Source organism: Sorex araneus, chromosome 4 (assembly GCF_027595985.1).
Source record: "Sorex araneus isolate mSorAra2 chromosome 4, mSorAra2.pri, whole genome shotgun sequence".
In the NCBI taxonomy this organism is placed as follows: Eukaryota; Metazoa; Chordata; class Mammalia; order Eulipotyphla; family Soricidae; genus Sorex; species Sorex araneus.
The window spans coordinates 191253116-191278718 of record NC_073305.1 but is presented as its reverse complement, the minus strand read 5'-3'; the positions used below and the strand labels follow the sequence as shown (position 1 = coordinate 191278718).

General features: G+C 44.7%; 1 protein-coding gene across 2 annotated transcripts in view; it reads right to left on the bottom strand.

The window, feature by feature from the left end:
* Nucleotides 1-22985, bottom strand: part of TBP (TATA-box binding protein) — a 40259-nt gene extending 17274 nt beyond the window's left edge. Inside the window, exons 1-3 of one of the 2 annotated variants that reach the window (XM_055135003.1) lie at nucleotides 22837-22985; nucleotides 18038-18233; nucleotides 4760-5118 (exon numbers count right to left, since the gene is read on the bottom strand). In XM_055135003.1, coding sequence (XP_054990978.1) covers nucleotides 4760-5118; nucleotides 18038-18091 — 413 coding nt within the window. In that variant the 5' untranslated portion in view covers nucleotides 18092-18233; nucleotides 22837-22985. Of the gene's footprint in view, nucleotides 1-4759; nucleotides 5119-18037; nucleotides 18237-22836 lie in introns of both variants that reach the window. The other variant, XM_004617362.2, reaches the window with a different exon arrangement.
* Between the last annotated feature and the right edge of the window lie 2618 nt (nucleotides 22986-25603).

Genomic DNA, 25603 nt, shown 5'->3' with positions numbered 1-25603 from the left:
GCCCCACACTTAATCATTTTTAATTAAGACGGTTGTAACCATGGGAGTGCAATGATTTGGAATCCTGCTTTCAATTCTTTGGGAATACACCCAGAAGAAAAATTACAGGACATATAATGATTTTTTTTTTGGAAGGGAGGAGTCACACGCAGCAGTGCTCAGGGCTTACTCCTGGCTCTGTGCTCAGATATCACTCATGGCAGGTTGGATTCAGGGGACCATATGGGGAGCCAGATATCAATCACAGAACAACTGAGTGCAAGGTAAGTGCCCTGCCTGCTGTACTATCACTCTAGGCCCCTGACAATCCTATTTTTAACTTTTGAGAATTTTCCATACTGTTCATTTTAAACATACACAAAATCTGTGGCATTTTGCATTTTCACCAATAGAGCATAAAGGTTTCCACTTATCTATATCCTTCCCAATACTTCCTCCTTTTTCTTTTCCTAATATACTAGTGATCCAAATGGGTATAGGTGAACCTTCATTATAGTTCTATCACTTCACAATAAGTAGCGATGGGGCTGGAGCTAAAGCACAGCAGATAGGGCATTTGCCTTGCACGAGGCTGACCCGAGTTAGATTACCAACATCCCATATGGTCCCCTGAGCACTACCAGGGGTGATTTCTGAGTGCGGTGGTTCCTGAGTGCAGAGCCAGGAGTAACCCCTGTGCATCACCAGGTGTGACCCAAAAAGCAAAAACAAATCAAAACAATAAGAAGTAATCCTGAGTAACTTCTCATGTGTTCTAATGGAGTTTCTTTCAAGAAATGTCAGATTATAGCCATTACCTGTTTTGGATTAGAGAGTTTTATATATTAGGAGATCTCAACATATCCCAAATAATTGATCCTTTATCATATGTAATGTCCAAATATTTTCTTCCTATTTGTGGATTGGTTGCCTTTTAACTCTATTGATAGTGCATTCTGATAGTGTTTTTATGGTTTTTAATAAGTCCTATTTGTCTATCTTTCCTTTTGTTACCTCTGTGTGTGATATTTTATCCAGGAAAACTTTGCAATAATGTTATGAAACTTTGCTTATGTTTTCCTCTCAGTTTTTGGAGTTAATTCATATCTGTGATTTTAAGTTATTTATTTAATATCTAGTATTCCTGGCATCATTTTATAAGATCCCTACCCACAGGATGATGTTGACACTTGTCAAAAATCATGACCCATTTTTGAGGGTTGTTTATGGGCCTTCTCAATTCCTTTTTTTTGGGGAGAGGGGTCACATCCAGCGATGCTCAGGGATTACTCCCGGCTCTGCACTCAGGAATTACTCCTGGCGGTGCTTGCAATAACATATGGGATGCCGGGGACTGAACCGGATTCAGCCGAGTGCAAGGCAAACGCCCTACCCACTGTACTATAGCTCCGGCTCCTCTCAATACACTTTTATTGGTCTGTGTCTATTCTCTTTTGCAGTTGTTTTTGGTCCACAACTGGTGCTCCAGGGGATCATGTAGTACTAAGATTGAACCCAGGACTCCTGCATGTAACCCTTCCCAGTTTTCTATGTCTGTTCTTATCCCATTATTACACTGTTCTGATTCTGATGGCCTTGTAGATAGAATTAAAATCAGGTTGTGTAAGTCCCAGTTGTTTCTTTTCAGGATTGTTCAGCTATTCAGGGTCCCTTGATAGTTCATGTGAATTCTATAACAATTCTATTTCTGCATGATCTATCATTGAGATTTTAGTAGGAACTTCAATGACTCTGTAGCTTATTTAAACAATACTGTCTTCCAATTCATGAGCACTGGAGTTCATTTATTATATCTTCTTTAATCTCTTTCCACAATATTTTGTAGTTATTACGTAAGACTTTGAACCCCTTGGTTAATTCCTAAGTATTTTATTCCCCTTGATTTTACTGTAAAGGGATATGTCGTCATAACTTCCTTTCAGGCTGTTTGTTTACAAAAATGCAGCTGACTGTTTCTGGCAGCAGTTAGACCTGTGGCATTCCAGTTTGGTGGTGCCAAGAATCAGGTGGTGCTGAAGAGAGCCTCTGCGCTCAGACTGTTCATCTATCTCTCTAGTCCCTGATTTCTGAGCTAATTTGTACACAGTTACTTTTCTAATTCTGTATTTCAGAACAGCTTTCTGGGAGAAGACTTTAGAACCGAGGGTTTCTGCATGTGAAGCACACACTCTATCCCAATAACCTATCTCCCTGGTTCTTGCTGTATCAGTTGCCACCCACCTCCCACCCCTACACCATGGTGCTAGCAACTGAACCCAGGGCCTCACACATCAAGGCAAGCAATCTTCTGCTAGTCCTATATTGTGTTTTTAGATCTTCCAATTTGTCTTTTATTCGGAGTTTTACTTTTATTGGGGAGTGGAGGGGGAGCCCACCTGTAAGTGCTCAGGAACTATTCCTGGCTTGAGGACCGATATGGTGCTATGAATTCAAACCAGGTTCACAGCAGCTGCAGCTACACACAAGGCAACTGCCTTCCTCTGGCTCTTATTTGGAATTTACTCAATGCACATTTAAAACAATCATAATAAATAAGAACATCTATCATTGTGTTATTTGCTTTCTATATTCTCCATAGTCTCCTTAATCCTCTTTATCTATACTACCATCTTTTTGGCGTTTTAGTTTTTCACAGTGAAATGTTTAATTTCCTTTTGAATCTATTGTATTTTCCTTCTAATTACCAAGGGAGGGTAACAAAAAAATATTCTAAAGTTCAAGTACTCTATAACTGAGTTTTTAGCAGTATTAAATTCCATGGGCTGGAGCGATAGCACAGTGGTAGGGCGTTTGCCTTGCACGCGGCTGACCTGGGTTCGATTCCTCTGCCCCTCTCCAGAGAGCCTGGCAAGCTACCAAAAGTATCTCGCCCGCACAGCAGTGCCTGGCAAGCTACCCGTGGCATATTCAACATGCCAAAAACAGTAACAAACAAGTCTCACAATGGAGACATTACTGGTGCCCACTCAAGCAAATTGATGAGCAACGGGATGACAGTGACAGTGAGAGTGATTAAATTCCATATACAAAAACATGCTCCTTTGCAATCCTTTGGTTCCTGAAGTCGTAAAGTTTTATCTTTTATACACTGTGTGCCCGTATCAACAAACCTAACTCATTTCTTTTTTAGGCTTTCTAATCTTTACTGATACTCACATCTGTTTAGACATTGGTTCCGTAACATTCTCCACACCTTTAGTCCATTGAGCTTCTTTAGGACAGTGCTTTAAAGTCTTTCTTAAATGCTTCTGTTGTTCAATCTTGTTCAGGGACAAACTGCTGAGCTTCCTGTGCAGTCATTTTCAATATCCTCCAAATATGCAATTATTTTGTAATGTCCTAGTCTTTGGCTCCCATACAGGCAAAAACTGATACGGGGATCAATAAAGTGCCTTTTTGTTTTTGCTTTTTTTTTCCCCCCAGCAAAAGGAGAGTAAGTGGGAAGGTTAAGCAACAACTGGTGCTGCCTCCTGGTCTGCACCTTGTGTAGCCAGAGAATAGCTCCCTGATTCTTGCTGGACAGAGCTTTTCCCACCCTGGATTCCTTATCTGTATGATGTCCAAGGTCGATTTGCAAAGCTGACTGCCAAGGATCTGGGTGTCAGTGATAGGTAGCTGCTACTGGGCCAAAGGCTGACAATGCCCAAAAGGAGCAACTGATCATTTGTGCTTCTACTCCAAAGGCTGTGAATCTCTCCCACACTCTAGACTGTCAGCCCAGTACACACAGTGGTGCAGTTGTCCGGGTATGGGAGGTGGGCAGCAGAGTTCTGCTTGGCAATCTCCTCAGAGTCCTCTTTCAGTTTATTTTACAAATTTTTATTAAGTAAATACACTCTCATTTTTAAAAAGCCACTGATTCCCACTAGGCATGGTCCCTTATTAGACAGCGGAAATAGAATATTACATCTGGCTGGCATTTTTCTGTGGGACACAAAAAAGATTAAGGAGCTAGTGAGATACAAACATACCACCCAGACCAGTTCTAACTTTTACCTTAAATGAAAGGTGTAAACTTGAATGTCCACATAAACCAGACAAGGGTGTAAAACAAGAGGGACAAAGTATTGACAAAGGTGAACAAGTGCTTCTCTAAAATCATTAAAGTTAATTTTCTTTTTCAACTGTGTGAAATCAAACACCCAAAGCAAGACACAGATCTTCAGAAAAGACAGGGTCCGTGATTAAATGCTTCACTGTACAGATAGTCAAAGAGAGCTTATAGGAAAACTGAGGCAATGCAGTTACTGCAAACAGCCTTTCAATTTGATTACTAGTGTACTAAAAGCAAAAGCTATACTCTCATTGATAATACCTGTCTTTTTTCAGGGAATTATTTTTCCCAACCTTTCCTCCTCATTTTGTCATAGAATCCACTTCGATTAAGCTGAAAAATCCGTTTAGGGTAGTAACAACCACCTTAAGTCTATGCTCTAAAATGCAACCCTTATACCAACTAGTGAAGAAAAACAAGACCTACTATGAACTGCATTGATTCTGTGATAAAGAAGTGAATCTTCCTGGAAACCTAAAGTGCCCCATGGGTAAGGCTTGATTCAGTAAGTTGTGAATGTCTGAAGATGTTAGTCTTTCACAGAAGGCACCCACTCATTAAGACAGCCTGAAGCAGGTGCTGACACAAAGCCACCACAGGTACTGTCCTCCTCGCCCCACACTGCATCAGGAAGGACGGCAGAGGAAAGCAGCAAAGCTGCAGGAGAGCCCTCCAAGGGGAGGGAGAGGATGGTACTCTACTTACTGCAGCTGTGGCACGATTCCAGAGCTCTCCGAAGCTGGTGTGGCAGGGGTGATGGGGGTCATGGGCGTCATGGGAGACGGGTACAAAGGGGTGGTGCCCGGTAAGGGGGCGGTTGTAAGAGTCTGTGAGTGGAAGAGCTGTGGTGTCTGGCCTGATGGACCCTGTGCTGCCTGCTGGGATGTGGACTGAGCCGCTGCCACTGCAGCCTGCTGCTGCTGCTGCTGCTGCTGCTGTTGCTGCTGCCGTTGCTGTTCCTCTAACAAGGAAAGGCTATTGGTGCTCTGAATAGGCTGTGGGGTCAGCCCCGTGCCATATGGCATCATTGGACTAAAGATGGGGAGTCCTGGAGTCATGGCACCCTGTGGAGAGCCAAGAGAACAATGGGTTAGGATTGCTGGTGCTAAAGATTTGTGAGAGAAACAGATGTCATGCACAGAGGGAGATAGAACCCAAGGATGACAGGAACCATTTAGCATTCATTAGGAGGCACCTAAAGTTTTTGTACATACCACACTTTTTTTTTTTTTTTGCTTTTTGGGTCACACCTGGCAATGCACAGGGATTACTCCTGGCTCTGCACTCAGGAATCACCCCTGGCGGTGTTCAGGGGACCATACGGGATGCTGGGAATCGAACCCGGGTCGGCCGTGTGCAAGGCAAACACCCTACCCGCTGTGCTATTGCTCCAACCCCATACCACACTCTTCTTCACTATAACCTAGTAGATAAGACCTTAGGTTAGTCTTAAGAGTTAAGATTTAGGTATGAGAGGCCAGAGCGATAGTCCACGGGTAGGGCGTTTGCCTGGCATGTGGCCAACCTGGGTTTAATCCCTGGCATCCCATATGGTCCCCCAAGCACCCCCAGGAGTAATTCCTGAGTGCAGAGCAAGGAGTAAACCCTGAGCACTGCTGGGTGTGACCCAAAAAAGTTAAAAAAAAAAGATGCATGTATGAAATCCAACTCTGTACTTATTGCATATGGAAACTTGAAGAAGACCCTTCACCCTTTATACATTCTTTTATACATATACTCTAAGACTGTCAGAACAAATAAAAGCAATAACTACACTGACTACATTCCCATCTACCTGCTATCAAATATTCATGTTTAAATCATTATGTTAACATTGTTATCTATATAAGTACCCAAAAAATTCTCAATCTGTCCTGGTTTGGATGAAATTAGATGGTTATCAGAGAGTCACTTAGTAGCATTCAACACAATGATAGGCACATAGAAAACACATTTAAGTATGAGCTAGGATTAAAGGCAACTATTAGAATACTATTAAAGAGATTAATTGGGGCCAGAGTGGCAGTAAAGCAAGTAGGGAACTTGTCTTGTACATGGCCAACCCAGATTTCATCCCCGGGATCATACTTGGTCCCTCGAGCCCTGCCCAGAGTGATCCCTGATCAGGGAATTCTGATTCCCTAGGAATCCTAGGGAATCAAGAGCCAGGAATCCTAAGCACTGCCAGGCGTGGACCAAAAAGCAAAACAAAAAAATATTTTAAATAATAAAAAAGACCAATTATTGACTTTTGAGAACATTTAAATCAACAAAATCTAGGACTAGGAAAATGGTCCTGTGGTAGAGCTCATCCCTGGCATATATGAAGTCCTGTGTTTGATCACTAGCCACACAAAGCAAATTAATAGATAAAAATAAATAAATAAACAAATGCAATGTATCAGAATAATTTCAATCTAATTTTCCATACATTTTCTGAACTTCTGACACTATTCCACTGAATCTGATTTGATATTATAGTACCACTTGATAAAGAAAACAAACGTTACTTTACCCACATAAAAGGTAAGAAAACTGACCCTGAACAATTAAATTACTTGTCCAAAACAATAGATTTCATTAGTATTTGAACTAAGATCACAAATTTTCCTGAGACCCATTCAATCATGTTTCTGACTGAAACCAAAATCCAAAGTTGGCATTTTTAATAGTATACCCAATGTTTTTATGTGGAAAGATCCATACTTTTAATTAATTCTCAGGTGACCAGCGGGCTTAAAAAAGTCTCTATTCATATGGGGCTGGAGCTATACTACAGCGGGGAGGGTGCCTGCCTTGTAACTTGTATACAGCCAAATGGGGTTCAATCCAAGCCTGAGAGGAGTGATCCCTGAGTGTAGAGTCAGGAGTAAGCCCTGAGCAGTGTGACCTAAAAACAATCTAAAACAAAGTCACTTGGCTCTCTGTGCCTTTGGAGAAGCTCACATTCTCTCTTGAATGCGTTACTCTCTTTCACTTTCTCTCCCTCCTTCTATGTCTCCTAATACCCCCAATTAAAACGGAGTATTACATTGTTTCCTCAAAGAAGAAATACAGATGGCTAGCAGTGGACATATCTCAGAGAAGCACTTACAAGAAAGCACTCTGAGGAGCTGGGGAGATAGCACAGTGAGTATGGAACTTGCTTTGCACACAGCTGATGTGGGTTCATCCCGGCACCCCAGATGGCCCCCTGAGTATGCTGGAAGTAATTCCTGGCTGCAGAGCCAGTAGTCACTGAACATTGTCAGATGTGGCAAAAAAAAAAAAACAGAAAGAAGGAAAGAAAGAAGAAGGGAGGGAGGGAGGGAGGGAGGGAGGGAGGGAGGGAAAGAAGGAAAGAAGAACAAGCAGTTTGACTCAAAACAGAGGATCCTATTGCCAAGTCTGATATGAGTGATGCTGGCATATCTTTTCTTTAATACGAGATCCTTGTTAAGATAATTCTTAGTTAATTCTTTTTTAGTTATTATCTCCCTCTCCCGCCTTTGAAGGAGTCATGTATATGAATAAGCCTAGTCTCCATGAAAGAGACAACTCTATTTCTTTTCTCAATCTTTTAGTTTATATATATATATATATATATATATATATATATATATACACATCACTGTATCACTGTCATCCCGTTGTTCGTTGATTTATTTGAGCGAGCTCCAGTAACATCTCTATTATACTCAGCCCTGAGATTTTAGCAGCCTCTCCTTACTCGTCTTTCCCAACAATTGGAGGGTCTTTCAGGGTCAGGGGAATGAGACCTATCATTACTGTTATTGGCATATTGAATACGCCACGGGTAGCTTGCCAGGCTCTGCCGTGTGGGCAGGATACTCTCGGTAGCTTGCCTGGGCTCTCCGAGAGGTGTGCATATATCTTTTACTGTATTTTGGGATATGAATACACCATGGGAAGCTTGCAAGGTTCTTCCATGAAGGCAATAAACTCTTGGTAGCTTGTCAGGTTCTCCAAGAGAGAGAACAAGGCACGAGGCCGCTTTGCCGGAGCTCAGTCTTATACTCAGTCTTACAGTCTCTGGATGTTGGCGGCCATTGGTGGGATTACACAGCGCCGGGGGTAGTTTGTGGGTGTGGCTGCCAAGCTAGTGTGTGTGTGTGTGTGTGTAAAATAATTAGTTTCTATTCAAGGAGAGAAAAGAGGAAAAGTGCCCTATAATTCCACATAAGGAAGTTTAAATAATTTCTTGATCAGGATCAGTGTCAATAATACTTTCACTACCAGTAACATGAGATGGGCATTTTTCCCAGCCTTTGAAGGAAAGTGAAGTGGAAAAAAATAAAGCATTACTAAAATAAATCAAAGACAGAGATTCAGTACTCACAAAAGGTGAATGTCAAAATGACATTCTTTTTTTTTTTTTTTTTTTTTTTGCTTTTTGGGTCACACCCAGCAATGCTCAGGGGTTACTCCTGGCTTTGCACTCAGGAATTACTCCTGGCGGTGCTTGGGGGACCATATGGGATGCCGGGGATCGAACCCGGGTCGGCCGCGTGCAAGGCAAACGCCCTACCCGCTGTACTATCGCTCCAGCCCCCAAAATGACATTCTTAAGGCGATCCATAGATTCAAAATAATGGCCATGAAAAGTACTGATGGCTTTTTTAACAGTTCTAAAATGTCTATGGAACCACAAAATGTCCAATATAGGAACAAGCCTCCCTGCCTCAAAAACTACATTAACAGGCTGAAGCTATAGCATAGTGGGGAAGATGTTTGCCTTGCATGCAGCGACCCGGGTTCGATTCCCAGCATTCCATATGGTCCCCAAGCACCGCCAGAATAATTCCTGAGTGCATGAGCCAGGAGTAACCCCTGTGCATTGCTGGGTGTGACCCAAAAAGCAAAAAAACAAAAACAAAAACAAAACCCCTACATTACCAGCAACAGTAATGAAAACAGTGCAGAGCACCACAGCAATTCAAGCACCACAGGAGAGACCCTAAGCAGAGCCCTGAGCACCTTAAGTGTGACCCCAAAACCAAAACAAATTACACCAAGTATGAGAGGTACACATTTATAGCAAAAACTCAGGGCTACAGAGAGGGTAGTATGCCATGGGTTCAACAGACGGCACCTATGGGCCCCTGAGCATTGCCACGATTGACCTCCAAGCATTAAGGCAGAAGTAGCCCCTGAGGAATGCTAAGTGTGGTACCAAACCAAAAACACTTTTAAAAAATATAAATGAAAACAAGCTAAAATTACTAAACAGAATTCCTTACGACTTCCGATTGGAAAAGATTAGGCAACACACAAAAGCATTAACCACTAAAGAAAAATGACAAATGGATTTCAGAAAAAATGAAAAACTTTATTCTTTGAAAGACAGCATTAAGTTTAAAAGAAAAAAAAACCGTAAAAAGTAAGCCAGAATTCATCAGGATTAATTACAATTGTGAAAGCATTTTAAAAATGAAGCTACAGCGGCTGGAGCAATAACACAGCGGGTAGGGCACTTGCCTTGCACACAGTCAACCTGGGTTTGATTCCCAGCATCCCATATGGTCCTCTGAACACCGCCAGGAGTAATTCCTGAGTGTATAGCCAAGAGTAACCCCTGTGCATCACCGCTGGGTGTGACCCAAAAAGAAAAAAAATAAAAGAAGCTACATAGAGCCAATAAACACTTGACAAGACTAAAGCCATAAAGATGAGTAACCATTAAGTGGTTAACAGATGGGGTTAAAAGTGAAAAGATCAATAGTCTCCCAGGGCTCGCTAGGGAGGCTGTATAGTAAGTTTTCACATGCTGCTGCTGGAACTTTAGAAAACTGTTTCCAAGGTTTTTTTTTTAAGTTAAACATAAAAAACATGGGAATATGGCTCACTGAGTGAGGGGCCACCTAAACTTCTGAGTGCAGTCCCCAGCACAAGAGCAGCCCTGGCACAGCGCAATCAGGTGTGCAATTTCCAGCACTGCAACAGTGCAATCAGTGTGATGCTAACATCCAACACTACAGTTAAAGTATAAAAGTCAAATGACCCACCCGTCCCACTTCTACTTCTTAGTCCAAGAGAACTAAAAGCACTGTCTACAAAGAACCCAAACACAAATGTTTATGGCACTTTTAATCTAATAGCTCTAAAATGGTAACACCCTTAATGTCAGCAACTAGATAACTGATAAATTAAAAAACAGTATCATGCTGGGTAATAAAAAGGAATTCACAGTATGTAAATGTTTGCTGGGTACGGAAGATGAACAGAAAAAACACTAGTATGACTCCATTTATATGAAATCCCACACTAGACAAAAATCCCATTATGGAGAGATCAACAGTTACTTAGGTCTAAGAGTGAGAAAGAAAAGAAAAGGGATTCTTAGGTGAAGTGCTCTATAAATCACAAAGGTATGTGCAATTAAAAAAATACACTTAAGGGGCTGGAGCGATAGCACAGCGGGTAGGGCGTTTGCCTTGCACGCGGCCGACCCGGGTTCGAATCCCAGCATCCCATATGGTCCCCTGAGCACTGCCAGGGGTAATTCCTGAGTGCAGAGCCAGGAGTAACCCCTGTGCATCGCCAGGTGTGACCCAAAAAGGAAAAAAAAAAAACCACTTAAGGGGCTGGAGTGATAGCACAGCAGGTTGGGCATTTGCCTTGTACACAGCCGACCCAGGTTCGATTTCCAACATCCCATATGGTCCCCCAGCACCAGCAGGAGTAATTCCTGACTGCATAAGCCAGGAGTAACTCCTGTGTATTGCCAGGTGTGACCCAAAAAGAAAAAAAAACACAGACACACTTAAAATGGGTGTTTTAATTCGATGTAAATTAAACCTCAACAGAGATTATTTAAAATTGTGTAATGTCTGTTGGAGAGGATGTGGGGAGAAAGGGACCCTTCTACACTGCTGGTGGGAATGTCGACTAGCTCAGCCCTTTTGGAAAACAATATGGACGATTCTCAAAAAATTAGAGGTTGAGCTCCCACTTGACCCAGCAATACCACTGCTGGGATATATCTCAGAGGAGCAAAAAAGTATAGTCAAAATGCCATCTGCACTTATATGTTCATCGCAGCACTGTTTACAATAGCCAGAATCTGGAAAAAAACCCGAGTGCCCTAGAACAGATGACTGGTTGAAGAAACTTTGGTACATCTATACAATGGAATACTATGCAGCTGTTAGAAAAAATGAGGTCATGAAGTTTGCATATAAGTGGATCAGCCTGGAAAGCATCATGCTAAGTGAAGTGAGTCAGAAAGAGAGAGACAGACATAAAAAGATTGCACTCATCTGTGGAATATAGAATAATAGACTAGGAGACTAACACCCAAGAATAGTATAAATATGTACCAGGAGGTTGACTCCATGGCTTGGAGGCTGATCTCTCATTCTGGGCAACTCAGAGAAGGGAACACCAAGTAAAATGTGGTTGGAGGTCATGCGGGGGAAGGGTGATGTGTGCCGAATGTAGATTAGAGACTGAACGCAATGGCCACGCAACACCTTTATTGCAAACCACAACACCAATCAGAGAGAGAGAACAAAAGGGAATACCCTGCAATAGTGGCAGTGTGTGTGTGTGGGGGGACGGGACTGGGGAGGGTGGGAGGGATGCTGGGTTCACTGGTGGTAGAGAATGGGCACTGGTGAAGGGATGGGTTCTCGAACTTTGTATGGGGAAAACATGAGCACAAAAATGTATAAATCTGTAACTGTACCCTCACGGTGATTCACTAATTAAAAATTAAAAAAAAATTGTGATGTAAAGACGTTATTTAGAACTGTGTGTAAAGGAAAGCTAAAACTCAAAAAAAAATTGGTGAAAGCCATTTTGAAACCTAAGGACTCCATCATGCTAAGCAAAATAAGGAGGAAAGAAAAACCCTAAGTCTCACTTATATGTGGTTTCAAAGCACAGGAACAAGGGCCAAAGATAGTACAAGGATTAGAATATATGCATGTGGCCAACCCCAGTTTGATCACCAATACCACAAACGGTTCCCCCAAGCACCACCAGGAGTGATCCCTGAGCACAGAGCCAGAAATAAGTCCTGAGCACCACAGGTATGAACCAACCTCTTCCACTACCCAAAAGCACAGAACAAAGTCAAACCAAACTGAATACTTATACTGGGGCTAAAGAGCTAAGATTACCCAAAGGAGTTGTGAGAAGAGAGTAGGTTGAAGTGTGTGTGTGTGTGTGTGTGTGTCTGTGTGTGTGTGTGTGAGAGAGAGAGAGAGAGTAGAGAGGGCAGGGAGGGGGTGTAAGGGATGGATTAGGGACATAGTTGGGGGCTGCTAGAGTGCCTGCTTTACAGGTAGAAGTTAGACTTGATCTCCTACACTGTATGGTCCCCTGAGTACTGCAATAGCAACCCCAAGTATTGAGCTATGTGGAGCCCCTGAGCACTGCTAGGTATAATCCGCAAACAAACCAAAGAATAGGAAGGGGAGGGGGCTAAAGAACTGTAGTGGAGGAATACTGACAATTTGGTGTCAAGTGTGGTAGAGTAACTTTGTACCCATAAAATAGTCTTAAAAGTTACCTCAAAAATCAAAATGAAACAGGGATAGTACAAAGGTCAAGGTGCCTGCCTAGCATGTGGCGGCAACCACGACCCTGGTTCTAATACCTGTACCATAGATGGTCCCCTGAGCAATGCTAGATGTGGCCCCTGAGCACAGACCAGGAGTGGCCACTGAACGCAAGAACCAGGTGTAGTCCCCCAAAACACTGAGAATTTAAAAAAAAAAAAAAAATCAAAGAGCCCAAAATCACTGTAAAGATATGCGTATTAGAATATATTTTATGCACATACATGCTTATTTCCAAATGTATTCACCAAATTAAACAGGATCAAGCCTATATAAAGCCTAAGTCCCCAACAAATGTGGCTTGGGGAAGATAGGGGTGTTGGGGGGGAGGACCTTGAGATAATACTGACGGGAAACGGACACTTTGGTAGTGGGGTATGGTGTTGGAATGTATTGAGACAGTATTATGAACTGCAAATCACTGGCTAAAATAAAGAAATTTTAAATCATATACAACAACAGAGCAGTGAACGTTAGACAGAGAGGCAACTTAAACTCTCGCGAAACTTCAATGAGTTTGTTCACTGTGTGGATATGTGGTCTATCATGCTGAATACCCTTCGGAACCCGGCTTGCTCGCATGGTTGTCCTTCATCTAGTGTTCTGCCTATTCTATTCAGGATGACACGAGTGAACAACTTGTAGACGACAGACAGCAGGCAGATTGGGTGATAGTTGCCGATGTTGTGGATGTCTCCCTTCTTGTACAACAGAACGATCCTACTGGTTTTCCACTGGGACGGAACCTTGCATTCAGACAGGTAGCGTGTGAAGAGTCGGGCCAGTGTATTGATGAGTACTGGCGGCAGATCCTTCAGGTGTTCAGGTCTGACCTTGTCCGGACCAGGTGCTGTTCTCGTCTTTACCAGCGAAATGGCGTGTCAGATTTCAGAAGGGAGAACGTTGGGAGTGACATATCCATCCTGCGGAATTTGGTACTTGTGCAGATGGACGTGGCTGTCAAAGAGATCTGAGTAGAAGTCGTGAATAATTTTCTCCATTGCCTTTCTGGAGGATGTGATAGATCCATTGGGACATCAGAGGGCAGCCATCTTGGTCTTGTAGTTGGCGAAGGACAGGCGAGCATTGCGAATACCTTTCCCAGCTTCTGCTGCCAGTGCCAAAACTTCTGCTCTTCCCTCTTTGAGGTCTTCCTTTATCGCATCTCTGCACAGCTTTGCGAGCTCAGACGTTAGCATCTGGCTGCCTGAGGCTCGTGCCAAACTACGCTGACGAATGAGCTTGAGAGTTTTCGAAGACAGGCGTCTGTTTGTGGCTTTCTCACTCTCGGCATTCTTCACACAGACATGGAGGTGCTGAACCAGTCAATCGTATTCCTTGTAGATGTTATCAAGGACAGCATCTTCCCACGTTGCTGCAATAGTGCCAAAGAGCTCCCAGTTGGTGTTCATTCTGGGAGTTGTCTTCTTAGACTTAAATTTTGCAGACTTTTCTCCCTGCTCTGTGAAGTAGAATTTCCTACGAAGGAGACGGTGATCCGATCCCGTTTGGAATTTTAGGACAACAGCGACATCGGTCAGGCAAAACCTTCGATTGAATATGATGTGGTCAATTTCATTGTGGAACTGTCCACCGGGAGACTCCCATGTCCAGCGTTTAGATTCGGCTGTCTGGAACTGTGAGTTATCATGGATGGTCTTGGTCGACATGATGAATTCAGACAGTCTCTCACCCTGATCGTTCCATTCTAGACCATGTGTCCCAATGTGGAGTTCTTCGGGCGACCTTCTCGGACCTATCTTGGAATTAAAATCACCAACAATGATCTTGTAGAAGGTGTGGTCTTGTTTATGAACTTCTCCAGCTCCATGTAGAACCTCTCAATTTCTTCTTCATCGTAGCTGGAAGTTGGTGCGTAGACAATGAAGATAGAAACTGCAGGCAGTGAGCCACATCTATTCAAGCGTAATCGTCCAATTTGGGTTGTTAGGCATTCGAATGAATTGATGCTCATGGCCAAGTTTGTGTTGACAAGGACACCAATGTCACCAACGCCTCTGTTGTCGCATGTTCCAAGGAACAATTCTTCTCCAGTGTTGAAAATGGCGTGATTGATGTCTCCTCATTTCAGTCAGACCAATGATGTCGTACTTGATCTTCTGCGCTTGCACCATCAGGTCCTTGGTGGATGCTTCTGATGCCAGTGTCCATGCATTGAAAGCACAATCATTTTAGTCTTTCTTCGTTTTGGCAGTCTAGTTCATCCCCGAGATTTTTTCAGCCTCTCTTTGCTCATCTTTCTTAATGCTGCCATATTGGGGGCTCTTTCGGGAGGCTTTTTGCCATATTGCCACTCTAACGTTCATCGACTTAAAGAAGGCCTTTGATTCTGTTGAGACTGAAGCGGTCATCGAAGCCCTAGCCAAACAGGGCGTTCAAACTCTGTATATCAAAATCCTCTGTGAGCTGTATTGTGGATTCACCACCAGGATCTCACCATTCTACAATGAAGTGATCACTGATGTAAAGAGAAGAGAGTGTGGCAAGGTGATACCATTTCACCGAAACTCTTCAGTGCCACCCTCGAGAACATCATGACGACTGGAATGGGAAGGAATGGGAGTGAAGATAGATGGTCGGCCATTACACCATCTCTGCTTCGCTGATGACATCGTTTTCATAACACCAAACATTAGCCAAGCGGCACAAATGCTGACCGACTTCGAACACGAGTATGGAAGAGTCGGATTGCAGCTGAATCTCAACAAGACGATGTTCATGAAAAACGAACTGGTCCCTGAAGCTCCATTTGCTCTCAATGGAATGAGCATCTCCGAATGCAGCAGCTATGTGTACCTGGGTCGAGAAATCAACATGAGGAACGACCTGGTGCCAGAACTGCACAGGAGGAAGAGAGCAGTGTGGAATGCATTCAAGAGCGTCGAAGAGGTGGTTAAGAGAACGAAGAACCTCCGACTCCGGGCACATCTTTTCGATTCCACCATTCTTCCTGCACTAACATATGCCTCAGAGACCTGGGCCCTACGCAACCAGGATGAGAATGCTATTAGGGTATCTCAAAGAGGAATCGAAAGAGCTATGCTGGGAATATTATGTCTCACTCAAGTGAGAGAAGGAATCCGGAGTTCTGACCTCCGTCGACGGTCGAAAATCAGGGATGCTGTCTCGTTTGCCAGGGCGTTGAAAATCAGATGGGCCGGTCATGTAATGCGATTCAGAGACGACCGCTGGACTAGAGCTGTTACCGACTGTATTCCACGGGACGTCAGAAGACCTCGTGGCCACCCACCAACTAGACGGTCAGATTTCTTCGTCAAATCTCTGAATGAATGATTTGAGGCTCTTCCTGTTCCTGGAGCAAGCAGATATCATTGGGCTGCACTGGCTTGCAACAGGGACAAATGGAGACGTTACTGGCACCCGCTCGAGCAAATCGAAGATCAACAGGACTACAAGTGATACAACAACAACCAAAAATAGGTGGCTTAAAAAATATAACAATTCAATAGACTAGAGACTGAACACAATGGCCACTCAACACCTTTATTGCAAACCACAACACCTAATCAGAGGGAGAGAACAAAAGGGAATACCCTGCCATAGTGGCAGTGTGGGGTTGGGGGAGACGGGACTGGGGAGGGAGGGAGGGATGTTGGGTTTACTGGTGGTGGAGAATGGGCACTGGTGAAGGGATGGGTTATCAAACTTTGTAAGGGAGAAACATGAGCACAAAAATGTATAAATCTGTAACTGTACCCTCACGTTGACTCACTAATTAAAAATAAACTATTAATTAAATAAATAAATAAATAAATAAATTTTTTTAAAAAAAGAGGATAGGTGTGCTCCAGTATTTAGTTGAGCAAATCAAATGACACTGATAGATATATAACATGTAAAGCAGAGGAAAATTACACGTGAAATTACATAACACAGAAAATCTGAAAATGAAATAACATACTCGTTTTGGAGAGCAAATGATATTTTAATTAAAAAGCTATAATCTTTCAATAAAAAATAGCAAATATAAAAATTAAAAAAAATATATAACAATTCAGGCTGGAGAGACAGTACATGATGAAGGTACTTGCTTCACATGAGGCTGATCCCAGTTGGGTCTCCAGGTCTACAACACACTACCTGGAGTAACCAAAGCACCTCTGGATATGGCCCATGCCTCCTTGCCCCTCCAACACTCCCTACCCTCTCCCCCCCTACACACACAATTCAGGGATCTAGAGATAGTGTAGATCTGAGAACAGTTTCTCAACCTTCCCCAATTGTGGCTCCTTTTGATTTTGCTTCCTTCCTGATACCCCCTCTTAATAGCTTGCCCCCAAGTCCTGTGTGATGGCTCCCATTCATGTGACATTTCATTTGTGGTTCCCTTGGAAGATCCTGATTTGGCCCCTAGTTTAGAAATACCATCTTAAAGCACATGCCTTAAAAGGGTAAGGTCCTAAGTTAAGCCCCAGTACTGCCGCATGCTCAGAGCACAGTTCCCATTCTGTCTGAGCCAAAGATCAGCTCTCTGTGCTCACTAGTTCCACACATGATCTCTGATAGAACTGTGTGAACACCCAAACCAAAAGGGTGCCTGCCAGGAGTAATTCATGAGTGCAGAACCAGGAGAAGCCCTGCAGAACCAGGAGAAACCCTGAGTACCACTGGGTACGGCCCAAAAACCAAAACAATAAAAAATTAGAAATAAGACAATAATCACTCCTGTGATTATTGCAGCACTAATCACAATAGCCAAAATCTGGAAACAACCCAAGTACCCAAGAACACATAAGTAGATAAAGAGAATGTGGTACATCTATGCAATGGAATACTATGCCACTGTAAGAAAAAATGAAATCATGACATTTGCTGCCACATAATGGAGGTGGAAACAGTGAAGTTAGAGGAAGAGGAAGATACAGAATGATCTCTCCATATGCAGGATAGGAAGAAACAGAATAGGGGAATAACCAATATCTAACGGCAACAAAAACTGAGAACTAATCTTCAGTAGAAAGCTTACTATGGGGGAAGGAGGGGAAGTGGATGATGACACTGTGTCAATAGTATAGGGAAGCACCCTGGGTGGAAGGTGTAATACTGGAATATTTCACATATAAAATTCTATTAATAACAGTCTGTAAATCATAGTACTGAAAATAAAACAAACTAAATAAAATAACAACAAAAAAGAGAGATGGCTCAAGAAGCAGAACACATGCTATGCTTTGCCTATAGGAGGTCCAGGGTTGATCCCTGGTACCATACAGCTTCTTCGTGCCTCAGAGAGAATACCCCTCCCCCAAGCACAGTCAGGAATAGCCCCCAAATTTAAAACAACAAAGAAAAAGGGGAAAATAATATGTGCATTTTCAGAGTGTTAACTTCCTTTCCTTCTTTTTACAGTCTCTTGACAATATAGATTCTGTCCTACCTGAGGGGAAGACAGGCCTTGAGCATAAGGTGGTAGACTGTTGTTCTGATCCATGATATTCACTTTCTTCTTGGCAAACCAAAACCCTCTGGAATTCACCTCAGTATTCACTCTTCCTAAAGCATCCCAGCACAATCTTCTTAGCAACTTCCTCAGTTCTCTGGGTTATCTCCACGTTCACCAAGAAACAGTGGTGCTGCTTGAAACAAATTTGAAGTAAAATGTAAAAATACAGATGAGTGGCATAGTCTTATAAGCAAGTTTCATGGTCATACTCTCTCTCACACACAGATGACCCAACATAATGACATTTGAATAAATATCTTTTAACCTGTTAATATTATTCCTTTCACAAGCTGTTATTGCACAAAAAAATTGTCAATAGGAAAAAAGTTCTTTTGTTAAATGTTTGATCTCGGGCTGGAGCAATAATACAGCAGGTAGGGCATTTGCCTTGCACGCGGCCGACCCAGGTTCGATTCCCAGCATCCCATTCAGTTCCCCGAGTACCACCAGGAGTAATTTCCTGAGAAAAAAGTCAGGAGTAACCCCTGTGCTATCACCAGGTATGACCCAAAAAGGAAAAAAAAAAAAAGTTTGAACTCAATGTGTTTAAAATTACTATTAAAGTGGCCAGGAAGACAGTACAACAGGTAGGATATTTGCCTTACATGTGGCCAACCCAGGTTCAATCCCTGGCATCCCATTTGGTCCCAGCCCTCCAGGAGCGATCCCTGAGCACAGAGCCAGGAGTAATCCCTGAGCAGCACTGGGTATGGCAAAATAAAATAAAATAATTCACCATTTAAATTTTAGAGAGGGGCCAAGAAGACAGAGGTCAATGACTGGTCATATTATTAGTATGTGCAAGGCCCTGAGTTCAATCACAAGCCTCATTAGATACCCCCACCCCAACCCCCCAAGAAAGGTGGTTCCCTAACACCTGAGCACAGACTGAGGAGTAAGCCCAGAGAACTGCCAGTAAACCCAGAGTACTGCCAGGCAAAGCATGTAGGAGGCCCAGACTTAATCCCAAACACTGCAAGATCCCTCAAGCATAGCACTGGGAACATTCTCTGAGCACCACTGGGTGTGGCCCAAAAGACAAAAAAGAGTAAAAGTGAATAAATGAGCATAGGTATTTATAATCCTGGCAGAAATATTTATCAAAACCTTCATACACAGTAGACCCAGGCTACGTTCAGGAATATTGGGGGGGCCGCAGGGGAGTGCACACCTGATGGTGCTTGGAGGTCTGTGTAGGGTGAAAGAGCTGGGGCTGGGATCTGGGCCTCCAGCACAGGCATTGCCCCAGACATTTAAGTCATCTCCCTACCCCCAGGTCCAGGTTTTTCAATATTCCAATCAGTTTTGCATTCCCCATAATCAATGTCTTCAGTTCAACAAACTGAACTGGAGCCAATCACAAATTTATTGAGCTACTACTCAATAAATTGTATATATTTTGTATATATACAATTGCATAATTGCAAATTGTATAAATTCCAATATTATAATAGAAGCTTTATAGACACTATAAGTATTTTATTAGTTAATAAAGTTACCTCTCTAGACCACAAATACAAATTACGCTCATACTGGGCTCTGTTTATGTGACCTCCCTCTACTGGCTATACACTTAAAATTTCTTTTAGACTAATGAACCAAATTGTTCAGTTCAGATAGATGTCTAACTTCTCGGGACTGCTATGATCAACAACGTAGGGTTGGCAGACTAAAACATCAAGAACAGCATCTAGTAATACGCGTATAAATAAAAATACGTATTCTATGAATCAAAAGCATTTATTCTATGCTAACCGTATGCTATTAAATTTAAATATATTACATTTAAACATGTAATACAGTTGTCAGAGAGCTCGGCAAGCTACCAAGAGTATCTCGCCTGCACGGCAGAGCCTGGAAAGCTAACCATGGTGTATTGATATGCCAAAAACAGTAACAAGTCTCACAATGGAGACGTTACTGGAGCCCGCTCAAGTAAATCAATGAGCAAGGGGATGGCAGTGACAGTGACATTTAAACATTGTTATGTAAGAAGACGTTCTCTGCAGAACCTGTCTCAAAGTAACAGGTTGCCAATCAAAGGCAGACATGTACTTTAGTGCTGGCTAAAGTATGCACTCAGCGGCTGGAGCAATAGCACAGCGGGTAGAGCGTTTGCCTTGCACGCGGCTGACCCAGGTTCAATTCCCAGAGTGATTCCTGAGTGCAAAAGAGTAACCCCTGTGCATCACCAAGTGTAATGCAAAAAAATAAATTAAAAAAAATAAAGTATGCACTCAGACACATGCTGAACAAAAAACAAAAAAAATTTCACTATCACACTAAATGGACAAAGAACCCCAAAGACTGAATGTCCTATATACTAATAATAACAAAAGAAGGAGGAGACTGGAGCGATAGCACAGTGGGTAGGGCGTTTGCCTTGCACGCAGCCGACCCGGGTTTGATCCCCAGCATCCCATATGGTCCTCTGAGCAACACCAGGAGTTAATTCCTGAATACATGAGCCAGGAGAAACCCCTGTGTATTGCCGGGTGTGACCCCCCCCCAAAGAAGAAGGAAGAAGGGAGGGAGGAGGAGGAAGAGGAGGAGGAGAAGGGGTAGGAAGGGAGGAGGAGAAGGAGGAGGAGGTGGAGGAGAAAGGAAGGGAGGAGGAGGTGGAGGAGGTGGAGGAGGAGGAGGGGGGAGGAGGAGGAGGAGGAGGAGGAGGAGGAGGAAGAAGAAGAAGAAGAAGAAGAAGAAGAAGAAGAAGAAGAAGAAGAAGAAGAAGAAGAAGAAGAAGAAGAAGAAGAAGAAGAAGAAGAAGAAAGGAGAGAGGAGGGAGAGGGAGGGGGAAGAGAGGAAGGGGAAGGGCGGAAGGGGAAGGAGGAGGGAAGAGGGTGAAGGAGGAGGAGGAGGAAAAGGAGGAGGAGGAGAAGGAGGAGAAAAAGAAGAGGAAGAGGGGGAGGAAGGAGGAGGAGGAGGAGGAGGAAGAGAAGATGGTGATTCTGTCTCAGAAAAACATCACAACTGCTACAGAAAATTTATACCTTTAAGGACAATGTTATCGTAAAACTTCAACAGTTCTGCAAATCAAAGAGACACAGAGTCTGGCATCAAAAATTCAACCTGAAGGATATGCAATTAACAGCAAAATGTTAGCACTAAAATAGCATGTACCAGATAAAGTTGTTTTTTATTTTTTTAAGTTCAGATTAGGCTTTTTGAGTCTAGAAAGCTGCAAATGCATCTTTGCAATCTCTACCTTTAGCTCTGTGCCTGGAAATAAGTATGTGATCATAACTGGCCAAGTGTCTTGAAAATGAGTGTTCAAGCATGAACTCATGTCTTGAAAATGAGTGTTCATAAAAGCGTGAACATTCTCACTTGGGACTAGCAATGTGAGCAGGAATCTACAAATCAACACTCCAGGCAAAAGATGAATTGCAAAAAGACTGACTGACCTAACAAGAAAGCAGTATGGAGTGATCAGTTTAGCTGGCAGTAAGGAAAGTTCCTCCAAGGAGGGGCGGGGGGAGAGAGCAAATCTACGTTGTGTTACCATGTTTTTAATCCTTATTACAGTCATACCAATGAGAAGGTTTTGTAGTGCAGCAGTAGGTATCTGGTAGGAACAACTACGTTGCCATTCTTTCACCTTCAGCACCAACCCAAGCTGAGGAGGCCTGGACCAATTCCCGGCACCACCAGATGTGCCCCCCAACACTGCAGAATACAGCACTGCATGGCAGTACTGTGTATGACTTCAGACTACTGGAGTTCCAAAGCCTAGGGAGGTCTGACTGCTCCACTCACTGCTCGGGCCCGGAGGTCCGTCACAAGGCGCAGCCTCTCCGTTGCAAGGTGACCAGCGACTAGGAGCACGCAACAGGCTTGCTTTCTACTTATAGCAGGCGCATCCCGACTCAGGGTGTGACTCCTACCCTTTCCCTCAGGGCTTTCCTTCTTCTCTCCCTTAAGTCCTACGAGGCGATTTTATTTCCCCCACTACAACTGTAACATAAAAAACAAGAGTGCGCACACCCCTCGCAAACAAGTCAAGTGTGTGCGCGCTTGAGCTACGCGTGGCCTCCGCCTCGTGCTCAACACTGGGGATGGGAGCCGGCGCTGGGACGCCGGGGAACCCTGACAGGACCGAGGGCGGGAAGGGGCGTGAGGGATCGATGAACGGGCCTTACAGCCAATAGAAGTCGGAGGACGGGGCCTGAGGGACCGTGGGGCGGACGTTTCCCGGGCTGCCCGTGGCTGAGGGACGTTCTCCTGGCCCGAGGCTGCCGCATGCCTCAGCCCGGAGGCGCGACCCGGGCCGCCCGCCCCGAGCAAAGGCGAGGGCAAGGAGCCGGCTCGCGGGCTCTGAGGAGACCCTCATGAGGCCACCGCGCTCCCGGAGCCTGCGGCTGCCCGACCGCACCTGCACCGTCTCTACTCCAAGCCGGCTTCACCGGGGGCTGTAGGTTCGGAACCGTTTCCCGGCCCGGGGCACTCCCGCTCCTCGTCCTCTGACAAACCCGAAAAGGCGCACGTCGCGATTCACCCGCTCCGCGGGCGGCTCTGCACACTCGCCCCCGGCCGCCGCCCCTGGGCCGGCCGCGGACGGCACCGGGCGGGACTCGCGGCCGCTACCGGCCGGACCCGGCAGCACGAGCGGGAAGAAGGTCCCGCGCGGCCTGCGCGCCCTCCGCGTCGTCTCCCGCCGCCGTCAGGCCTCGCTGGCGCGGTCGCCTCCACACGCCGCCTCAGAGGACAGCAGAAACGGAAAGGGAAGCGCTTACCTGGCGCCTCTGACGTACCCCGCCAGCGGGCGAAGGCCGAGGCAAGGTGCAACGGGCCCGGCGCCCGACTCCGCGACCCTTCCCGACCCGACTTAACTTCTGGCGCGGGTTGAAACGTCACTTCCGCCAGCCCCGCCAGCGGCTTCGGAGGCTTCCCACGGCCGGAGAGGCGATCGCGGTAGTGTGGGCGCGCATCACTTCCGTTGTGTAGCGGATCACTTCCGGCTTGCCCGCGGGAGCTCGGTGTCAGGCACTGAGGGCTGGGCTGGCGCCCTAGACTTCCGGGGCGAGGCCTCGGGGACAGCGCGCGTTCTGATTGGTCGTCGCTGGATCTAAGCAGGAGGCCGCCTCTCAAATGCGGTCGGCTTGCGGGAGGGGCCCGACTTTTTCGTGGGCTGGTTGGGTCTCTAGGCTACACCTACGCTGTCTGAGGGCATGGTCCACCGAAACACTCGCACGGTGTGGGCTCTCCGTGTGCTCTTTGGGTATTGGCTCCTGGACAGGTAAGATGGTGAGAAACACAGAAACCGCCCCTTGCAGATGCAGCCATAGCTCTGCTGGCTTTGTGCCCTTTCACCTGCCACAGAGCACCGGCAGATTCAGGCTTGCTTAGACTCTCCTACTACATGGTTCAGTAGGACGTTGTCATATTTATTATACTTGTTACTTATTCTGCATTTTGTGTAGTGGAGTTGTGAGTTCAAGCATAAGAAACATATAATCTTTCTGTATCCAACATGCTAACTGAATCAGCACAGTACTGCTCTCCTTATCCATCAAAGAAAATGCCTTACCTTTTGTTTGCAATAATGCATAGGAGAAGGGGGTATGGTGCCACCCAGCAGGTGAACCAAAACCCGTGAGGTGAGTGGATCAGCATTCTGATGGTGTCTTCAGGCTTCCTTACCCCATAATTTCCTCTGCCTCTGGCCAGATCCCAACAACTTGAGACCAAGTTTCTAGAGAAATTAAATGGCCAAAAGCTAGGTATGTGGGAATCACACCCACAAACCACCTTCAACTCAATTATATAAGCTCATTTATTGGCCTTACTTCAGAGACCTGTAAACCTCGAAAGAGATCAAAATGAGGTCATTTAAGCGCATTCATGGTCATTATTCAGAGATTCACAAATAAATCTCAGAAGAGAGCAACATGCCGCAGAGATGTCTCCCCACCCCATGCCAGGCTGATTTTACTATGCACCTCAGAGAGGAGGTAAGTATATCCTTTTGCCTGCTCCAAGTGAACCCCAGCAGCCACAAACATTCAGAACCCAATCGCCACCATGCTCACGGTCAACCTCCACAGGCTCCTCCTGAGCTGTCCCCCTTCCCCACCCATGAGAATGAATCCACTGAAAAAAATCAGGTATCCATTGAAAAACCCTGGCTGTCAGACCCAAGAACTGCCTCTGGGCACCATTTAAGTGCATTAATGGCCATGATTTGGAGATTTGCAGATGAATCTCCTTAGAAAAGAGCAGCACACCACAGAGACGCCTCCAGACCCCAAATACTTAAAAAAAATTCTAGAATTCCAGGAGAGCGCGGCCACTTTTGCAGCTACATGGCATCTCATACTATGCATAACAAGCAATATAAAAATTATTTAGCATCTGCCTATGGAGCAGGCTTGGGTGGCGGTGGGAAAATTAGAAATAATGGTGGAGGGAAGGTGTAAGGGTGGTGGGATTGGTATTGAAATGTTGAATGTAAACAATTATTGTGAACAAATTTTTAAAAATAAAATTTAAAAAGGTTTTTTAAAGTAAGGTGGAATTCTTGCCTGGTCCAGTCAGCTTGATGTAGGCAGGCAGACAGATAGGGAAGGCCACCTCCCAAAGCAATGGCAGTAAATCTCCCGGGAAGTAATAGCCCTGCCTCATGGAGAACTAACTGGCTCCAGTCCACCAGTCTGTGACAGACCCTGCAGAGGCTGGACCCCTGCAGGGTTGACAGCAGAAGAAATAGGACTGGTTAGGACTAGAAATAGGACCAATTAAGAACCTGAAAGAGATTCACCAGAAACTCCAAAACTGTTCCTGTGACACCTGACCAACCCCCACCTCCCCAGAAAAACTTCAGACTAAGGCATCCTTAAGAATATGCATATAAACAGTTTTAATGGCTATTTCAAAGCTTTAGGGAAGCCCACACTCTCCCTTGAGTGCGTCTCTCTCTCTCTCTCTCTCTCTCTCTCTCTCTCTCTCTCTCTCTCTCTCTCTCTCTCTTCCCTTTCAAAACCTCCAAATAAAATCTGTTTTACTTCACTTCTTGTCTACTCCTGAAATTCTTTTCTGCAAGGTAAGACAAGAACCCCAAAAGACCTTGGGTAAGGCCTGGGACTGGCCTCTGCTTTCCTGCAAAGAGCAAATCCTCACTCCAGCCTGAGTTCATGGTTCCTGGAGAAATCGGGTGGTGGGGATCAACTCCCTTGCTTGGCAGACCAAGCTGACTTCGGATGTGGCCTGACGGCCACCTGGTGGGACTGGCCCAAACGGAGCAGGGACTCATCTCAGAATTTACCAGTCCTAGTCTTCCCAGCGGGTCCCGGATGCTGGGGGTGGATAGAGAGAAAGTGACTGTTTTTCTCCTCCCTGCTTCACACAAATCACCTAGAGGGGCCCATCAACATTAAGCTTAATCAGTGGCTGAACACATAACAGTACTCCTACATTTTAAAAATGCAAAGGAGATTTATTTACACATTTTGGTTAATTGGCAATGCAGGTGTGAGACGGGCCGTCACATTAATCTGTGTATTC